This window comes from Girardinichthys multiradiatus, chromosome 10 (assembly GCF_021462225.1).
Source record: "Girardinichthys multiradiatus isolate DD_20200921_A chromosome 10, DD_fGirMul_XY1, whole genome shotgun sequence".
NCBI classification, from domain to species: domain Eukaryota; kingdom Metazoa; phylum Chordata; class Actinopteri; order Cyprinodontiformes; family Goodeidae; genus Girardinichthys; species Girardinichthys multiradiatus.
The window spans coordinates 22002695-22011357 of record NC_061803.1 but is presented as its reverse complement, the minus strand read 5'-3'; the positions used below and the strand labels follow the sequence as shown (position 1 = coordinate 22011357).

The 8663-nt window shown below is 37.5% G+C and overlaps 1 protein-coding gene across 1 annotated transcript in view; it reads left to right on the top strand.

The window, feature by feature from the left end:
* Positions 1 to 1289: 1289 nt before the first annotated feature.
* acsf2 (acyl-CoA synthetase family member 2) overlaps positions 1290 to 8663 on the top strand; it is a 44101-nt gene continuing 36727 nt past the window's right edge. The window contains exons 1-3 of the mRNA XM_047377447.1: positions 1290 to 1587; positions 6211 to 6406; positions 8348 to 8476. Of these exons, the coding sequence (XP_047233403.1) occupies positions 1469 to 1587; positions 6211 to 6406; positions 8348 to 8476 (444 nt within the window). The 5' untranslated portion in view covers positions 1290 to 1468. The remainder of the gene's footprint in view (positions 1588 to 6210; positions 6407 to 8347; positions 8477 to 8663) is intronic.

The window sequence follows — 8663 nt, the reverse complement described above, 5'->3', positions numbered from 1 at the left end:
AACTAAAAAGAAATAAATTACTCTTTCTTTCATAAAACCAACAACACCTGGTTTGAATGTTTACTTCCCCCTACCCCTAGACCGAGTGGGGTCGTAACATAGGGTGATGTTTGATGTGCTGCAATAAAATAGTTTATAACAGATAAACTGAAATGTTTGATGTTTTCTTGTCTTTAACCGGCCAAGGTTACGTTCACTGATTGTCATCAGTGTATGACAAATGATGTGGATATGGACATTTAAATAAGGTTTACTGGTGTGGTTTTAATTGTCACATCTGTTAAAAACTTTGTAGTGTACAGTGCCTTTCAAAAATGTTCATCGCTTTAGCAATTTTTTTGCATTTTATCCCATTAAAAAGTAGTGTACAACTGTGAAGTTGAAGGACAATTACACGTTCTTATAAATACAAACCTGAAACTGAAGTGTGCATTTGTATTCAACCTCTCTAAGTCAATATTTTGTAGAACCTGCTTGTGCTACAGTTGTTGCATGTCTCTACCAGCTTTACACATCTACAGATTGAAATGTTTGTCCATTCTTCTTTGCAAAACCGCTCAACCTCCGTCAGAATGGACAGAGAGCATCTGTAAACATCAACTTTTTTGCCAAGGTTTTTCAGTTAAATTTAGGTCTGGTCTTTGACTGGGCCTTCCTAACCCATGAATGTAATTTAAACTATTCAGTTGTAGCTCTGGGTGGATGTTTATTGTTGTTGTACTGCTGGAAGGTGAACCTTCACCCCAGTCACAAGTCTTTCTGCAGCATCTAGCAGGTTTTCTTCCATCCATTTTAGCATGAACTGTGGGTACACCTTTCATGTCTCTGCTAGAGAAAAGCAGCCCTGCAACACAATGTTGCCACCACCGTTTTACACAGCGGAGCTTGTGTGTTTACTGTGATGTGCAGTACTAGTTTTCACACATATTTGCATAAGGTCCCAAAATTTGTTAGTGGCAAATTGGACTCTTTATTGTTTCATTTCTCAAAAATAGCTTTCTTTTTTATCACTATTATAGGGCCATGTTTGTGAAGTTATTAACAATTCTCCCACCTGACCTGTGATTCTCTGCAGCTCCTTCAGAGCTTTTATCTGATTCTCATTTTCAGATCGTGGATTGAGTAGAGCTCTGTGAGATGTTCAAAGCTTGGGGTATTATTCCATAAGTGTAAAAGCAAATGTAATACCGTTTCTTTCTTCACTTTGACTCTGGATAGGTGTGGGGATCTGATTGCTGCTCTGTGTTTCTTCGCAGGTCATGTAAAGCGCCCCCATCTGGTCAAGGCTAATAAATGAAAAACCAATCAAGGCGTGCCGACCCAAGGGATCAAGGTTCCAGTTAAACTATCTGGCAGCAGTTTGCAGCCTGAAAGCAGGAGAAGTCCTCTAAGCGGCCTAGTCTGTAAGATCTTCTCTCGGCCCGGTGAAGGTTTGTTGCTTCTGGTGAGTTATCTGGAGCTGCGCACCATGATCCCCACCGCTGGATTTTGTTCCCAGTTCATTCGGAGAAGCACAGTTTTCCCCGCAGCTCTGAGGGTTCTCTGGACACCATGGACACGTCTGCCGGGATTACTTGCTGCCGCTCGGTGAGGAAAACCAGAACCAGGAATTGGGTTTAAACCAAAAATCAAAGCTCATGTGCAGAAAGTAGAAACGCTCCGTTAGCTTGTTTGCATATTTGTTAACTTTCTCTTTATGTAACATCGCCTCCAAACATATGCGTGTCATAATTTCTAACTGTGTTGGTGCTGAAGTAGCTCTCTGCTTTTGCATTGGATAAACAGCCATTCTACATATTGCACAACGGTTTAATAGAAATAAAGTCTGCTGTAAACAGAAAGAAAGGGCCAAAACAGGAAGTCCCAAAATATACGCCCAGTGATTGGACTCAGTAAAGCAAAACACATGTATTCATTATTAATTATTATGATTAATTTTGTGTTCAAAAAAACTTTAAAAAGTTTCTGACTGTTAAGGAATGTGACCAGTGTTTAAAAAGTGGCATTTTCTTGCAGAGATTCTTTTTCTCCCTCGGTGAAATGCTTCATTTTAGCTCCTGCTGCTTTAGGGCTTCTGTGAGTGGTTAAAAAGTGTTCAGAGAGTTCCTCAAGTTTGATTTAAAACTAATGGGTCCCACATTTCCTCACAGTAAAATATAGGAAATTACTTTAAATCGTTGGCTGTCAAAGTAGATATGAAACGTCTCCTTGGTAGGGTACGAACCGATGCATGATTGGTACAAAATGATCCAATGAATCCATTTATTATCTGGAAAAGTCCAGTATACAGATAAATCTAAAAATAAAAAAAATAGAATATTGTAAAAAAAATGTTCAATATTTTTTGTCACTAAAGTGAAACTCATATATAGGTTTATTACACAGATTGAAATATTTCAAGCCTTATTTTTTGTAATTTTGATGAATATGGCTTACAAATAATAAAAACCCAAAATTCAGTGTCACAAAAAATTCCAATATTGTGAAAAAGTTAAATATTTGAAACTCCCAGCTAATTAATTCAAAACACCCATAAAGGTTTCCTGACCCTCTAAATGGCCTCTCAATCTGGATCAGTAGGCTACATATTTATGGGGAAGACTGCTGACCTTACAGATGTTCTTGAAGACTGTCGTTGACACCCTCTACAAGGAGGGTAAGCCACAAAAGGCCATTGCTATAAAGAGGCTGGTTGTTTACTGAATGCCGTATCCAAGCATTATCATAGAAAGTTGAGTGGAAGGAAAAAGTGTGGTAGGAAAAGAGCAACAGGGATAACCACAGCCTAGAGAGGATTGTCAAGCAAAATCCATTCAAGAATTTGGAAGAACTTCACAAGGAGTGAACTGAGGCTGGATTCGGTGCATCAAGAGCCACCACACACAGATGAATCCTGCACATGGGCTACCAATGTTGCATTTCTCATGTCAAGCCACTCCTGAACCAGAGACGGCATCAGAGGTGTCTTACCTGGGCTAAGAAAAAAAAGAACTGGACTGCTGTTTAGTGGTCCAAAGTACTTTCAGATGAAAATATAGTTTGCATTTTATTGTGAAATAAATATCCCAAAGTCTGGCTAAGAGTGATGAGGCAAAGAATCTGCATTGAAGTTTCCACAGTCAGTAATGATTTTGGGTGCTATGTCATCTGCTGGTGTTGGTCCACTGTGTCACCTGAAGTCCAAAGTCAACGCAGCCATTTACCAGGACATTTTAGAGCACTTCACGCTTCCTTCACTCGACATGTTTTACGGAGATGCTGATTTAATTTTTGCAGCAAGACTTGGCACTTGCTTGATCTTATGTAGTATTCTTATTTTCTGAGAGACTGAATTTGGGGTTTCCATTATCTTTAAGCGATAATCATTAAACATAAGAAATAAAGACTCGAAATATTTCATTCTGAATGTAATGAATCTATATCTGACTTTCAATCTCTGAAAAAACTGACAGAAAATGGAACCTATTCACAATATTCTAATTTCTTTATATGTATCTGTACAACAACCAAATTTCAAACAAACAAAAAAGAAACAGGCTGGAATGGCCAACATCCAAACCCGATATTTCAGATGTAAAACTTGTAAATGCTTTCAGCAGCAGCTGCGTCATCATACCTGAGATAATTCAATTCAATTCAAAAATACTTTATTCATTCCAAAGGGAAACTAGTTGTTGTAGCTCATTTTATACAAGTTTCTTCAATAACAGTAAGCAGAATAACTCTGCTTACTGTTTGTTTTGTAACTTAAGCTGTCTGAGTGCAGTTTCTGAATGACATTGAAAACGCTACAGAGTTCAGTTTGTTCCATTTTAAGCATTGTTTAATTTGTAATCATAGTTGGATTATTCTAAAACTGTTAAGTCTTCTGTGACGCTTTTCTCAGCCTGTATCTATTATTTAAGCCGCCTTATTGACCTATAATTAGGTCCAACTGGACTTTGACACAGACCTTTCACCCACATTTTTTAAGATAATGGTTCTTGTTTCTCCTCAGTCTGCTGAATCAAACACTACAAACACTGTTGATATCTGTGAATTTGGCCATTTGAAATAGGCTGAAAGCTACAGAGACAGCAGGGGTGCGTCTTACTCCCTCCTTGCCTGGACGAAGTGGGGGCTCCTGGATCTTTTATCACACCTTGGGGTCATTGGCCCAGATAGTTAACAAAAACTTGAAAACATGTTTGGAGCTACTTCCTCGTCCAACGTTGAGGTCTTATATTTCCATTGTTGCAACTCTGAGGTTTAAGTCCTCAAATAAATGGTTGGAGTTAAATAAATCCTATTAGAAGCCTCCTGTCTAGTTAGCAGTACGCTCTGCTATTGATTCTTATTTGTAATGATTACCTATTCAATAAAATTTTACTTGTCCCCGAGAGGTGATCTAAAGGCACAGTGAAACCATGCAAACACATGCACAGTAACGTTTAACACAATAATTGACACAAAATAACAGAAACACTTTAAAAACAGAAAAAAGAAGGGATGAGACAGTAATTAATGGAGGGTGAATATTTACATGAGCTGTAGGCTATATGTATATAATCTGTACATTAGGATATAAAAAAAGATGGATGACAATAACTTCCTTGCTGTAAGGTGGAGGAAAGTTCTGAAAATTAAAATTGAGAAAATCTGCAATCATGGAGGTCTGAGTTTATGGGGGGATGGGGAGTTAGAAATGAGTTCAATGAGTTTAGTGGCCGAGATGTCAGGCAGTAGTTTGTCATTTAAATATTTCTTTAGCAAAAAAAGAGAAGTTGGTTTTACATTTCGTTAGACTCATAGAATAATTGTCTAAGTCAAATTACTTTGGATTGCTGTTACAAAGTTAATAAGAAATAAAATGTGCTTGCTAAAGAATGTGTTTTTTTCTTTTTTTCCGAGAACGTTCAACGATGACTGAGGTATTTTTGCTTTGAGACTGACCTCTTGGTGATTTTCTAGTACTTTGTTCATATCTTTGTGTTTTTATTTTTACATGATGTTGTATACATCCCATATTTTTACCAAAGGATACCAAGGAATAACTTAAACTACCTCAATAGCGAAGGGCTTCAATCTGGTTTTTTGTGTTTTCATTTTTTATAGGTTTTGTATTTCTTTTCTTTCACTCACTAAACTCATACACACACTGAATGTATTTGTTTAGATCACTTTTAAAGTTAAGTGTGAGAACATCAGGATTGAGGCAGGTTTCAGGAAAGTGGACTGGAGAATATGTTCCAGCCATAGAGGATGTGTTTTATTCTGACCGTGGAACACCGTACCAGTCAAACTCACTCAAGTCCTTACGCTGGCCCATTATTCACACTTCCTTTAACCTGAGGACCGAGCCATAACTTGGTCCTAACCAGTGATGTGTGGTGAGGTTCATGTCTGGTGAGGCACAGACTCTGGAGTCGGATGTACAAATTAAGGAACCTAAAATAGAGGCTTGTATTTCAATTTTTGACCTTAATTAAAATATAATTATTTTAACAGCTTTTAATTATGCTTTAATCAATTCCATACTGTTCAACAATACCATAGCAAGCAAAACAAAAGGTCAAATTTGATTATTTAAAATAGTTTTTTCATTTTGCCTCATTTATCTCTTTTTTTTTTTACTAAAACTGGAAATCGTGTATGATGTTACTTTTATTTATATATGAAATCCATGGAGGCAGCTTGCATTAATCAAGTCTTTTAAAATCTCCTGGTTATCCCTCCCGTCTGCGTTGTGGACGCTATTGTTGAGTCTGTGCTGCCCATTCAATGCCAAGTCAAATCCAGTGTACCACTGAAAAGAGTGGGTTATCTTTCTCCTACTTGTTTGAAGCAGATCTTTCAGCTCCAGAGTTGGTCTTCCTCTAAAACTTCCTGTTTCAACTGAAGATCCAGTTTTAGAAAAACCTCTACAAAAGCTACATAAATAACCTAACTTTTGTAATAAAATTTTACATTTCGTTTTAAATAAAAAAGAAAAACAGATTTTCTTACATTTTTCTCTTTGCATCCTGAAGGATTCTTCAGCTCTTTCAGATGAACATTCAAAACAATTTCAATAATTAAGAACAAAGTTCTGTCGTCTTCATTTCAAACAGTTTGAACTACTGTTAGACTCGATCCATCTGCACCTGCTGTGGCACCCATTCAGTATTTCATAATGACGTTTCAAAATGTCTGAAAGCTTTTTTGTTCCTCTGTCTCTTGCCTCCTGTTCAGGGGCATCCACCTGGACTCTCCCCCTGTCATCCCCACTCTCACCACCAGCTATGTCCACGGCACGTCGTCCACGTCGCTGCTCCACGACACGGTCGCAGAGGCCTTGCAGAAGACGGTGGAGCGCTGGCCCGACCGGGAGGCCATGGCCTTTCTGCAAGACGGAGTCCGCAAAACCTTCGCAGAGTTTCAACAAGATGTGAGTCTCTTCCACAAATGTCCTTGTATCCAAAAATCCAAATCATAACACATCCAGAGATGTTAAACATGTGAAAAGACTCTGCATGATTTTTCAACCGCTTATCTCTGGGTAACAGTATCTATCTGAACCACCCTGCTGTAATATAAAATTGTAATCGCTCTTTGGCCCACACTTTGTTGCATTGTTGTAAATTAGCCACACTGAAGGTTTTCCTGACAGTGATGGCCCTTTTAATGTCATGGCACAGCATCTTAATCAGATTTAAGTGCGGACTTTGACTAGGCCACTCCTAAACCTATATTTTGCTTTTTGAGTCATTCAGGGGTGAACTTGCTGGTATGCTTTGTATCATTGTCCTGATGCGTAACTGGTGGTGGCAGGATTTTCTCCCTCAGGATTCACCTCTATAGAGCAGAATTAATTATTCCATTGATGATTTTATTTTTCTGAAATGCTGTTAGTTTTACACCAGATGTAACTGGATGCCCACTTCTCAAACTGTTCCACATTTGTCTCATCGGTCCACAGAAGATTTTCCCAAAAGTCTTGGAAATCACCAAAATGTTTTCAGGCCGGTGTGAGAGGTACCATTTTGTTCTGTTTGTTAGTAATGGTTTTCTTGTTGTAACTCTATCAAACATGTTATAATTGCCCAGTCTCTCTTTCTCATTATTGAATCTTGAACATTGCAGGTGAGTTCAGCCTGCAGGGCTTTTAATGTTGTTCGATGTTTGTCGATGTTTTCTTGGAGTAATGTTTGTCGGTCGGCCACTCCTGGGAAGGTTCACCTCTATTTCATATTTTCTCCATAGGTGGATAATGGCTGTCACTGTGGATTTGCTATATTCATAAGAAATGGCTTTATAACTCTTCTCCAGAATATATGGATGTCAGTGAATTTGTTTTTCATCTGTTCTTGAATTTGTTTCATAGCAGGACCCACACATTTCAGAAACCTTTGTCTCTTCAGTTCACAGAATATTTTCTCAAAGATTTAAGTAATATGAAAATGTTTTTTGGCAAATGTGAGTCTGGCTTTCGTTCATTTTTGTCAGCAGTGGTTTTGGCCTTAAAAACTCTCCCACGGATGCAGTTTTCTTCTTTTAATGAAAGAAATTATCATTTGACAACTTTTTTTTATATTTACTCAATATATCCTTCTGATCTTAAAATTAGTTTGATGATCTGAAACATGTAAGTGTCACAAATAAGCAAAAACAGAAGAAGGGACAAACACTTTCACAGCTTAGATCCAATTTTCACAAATGTATTTATGTTAAGCCAAGATTTCCTGAAACATCAAGGAAGAGTCTGTAGTTTGAACTTTTTTTTAAACTTCTTTTAACTATTTAAATCTGTAACTTCATTGCTGTTTTATAACTGCCGAGGAAAAGTCTGGACACTGGTTAAAACACTCAAGCTGCCTGCTTTATATGTGCACCTCAATTTTTATTTAGTTATTTCTTACAACTAATAAAAATCCTTCAATTCACTTAGAGTTAAATGGTACATCAGACCAATAAAAAAATATTTTTGACACAAAAATGTTGTCCTACTAAAAGTAAATAAATGAATGTTTCAGCAATATTGGAGTACGCCTTTATGAACCCAAATGTAGAATATGATTCAGAGAAAGCCTGTAAGTGAAATCTCATCTTAGTTTCTTAAATACTTAAAGATTAGCTTCTTTCTGAAAAACATTTGCTGCCACAATTTAGACCTTTATTCTCTTTCTAAACAATGTAACAATAACCTGCTGTAATCAAACACAGTAAAGTACTACTTTAGTGAAACAATCTTGCCCTACATTAAGGAAGCTAATCTTTAGAATTAGAACAAGTGGCAATATCATTAACAGCTGAAAGATGAGGTAATGTATAACTTATTTCACACATAAGAAGAAGATAAGGGGTTGAGCTCATTTTTGTATCTCTGCAGGTAGACCGGGCTGCTGTGGGACTTCTGGCTCTTGGGCTCAGGAAAGGAGACCGGCTCGGCATGTGGGGGCCGAACATTTATGAATGGATTCTGTTTCAGTTCGCAACAGCTAAAGCTGGGATTATACTGGTAAATCATGGGTGCAGAGGGCACTTAAACAGAGCTAAGCTGAAATAACCATTCTAATCACCCATATTTTATGTTTCTCAGTGATGAAGTTGGATGGTTAGTTATCAGTATAATACTTGTATTTTAACATAAGCTTTTGTGACCGTACCGCTAACTAATACAGACATTGTCACTAACAATCAAAGCT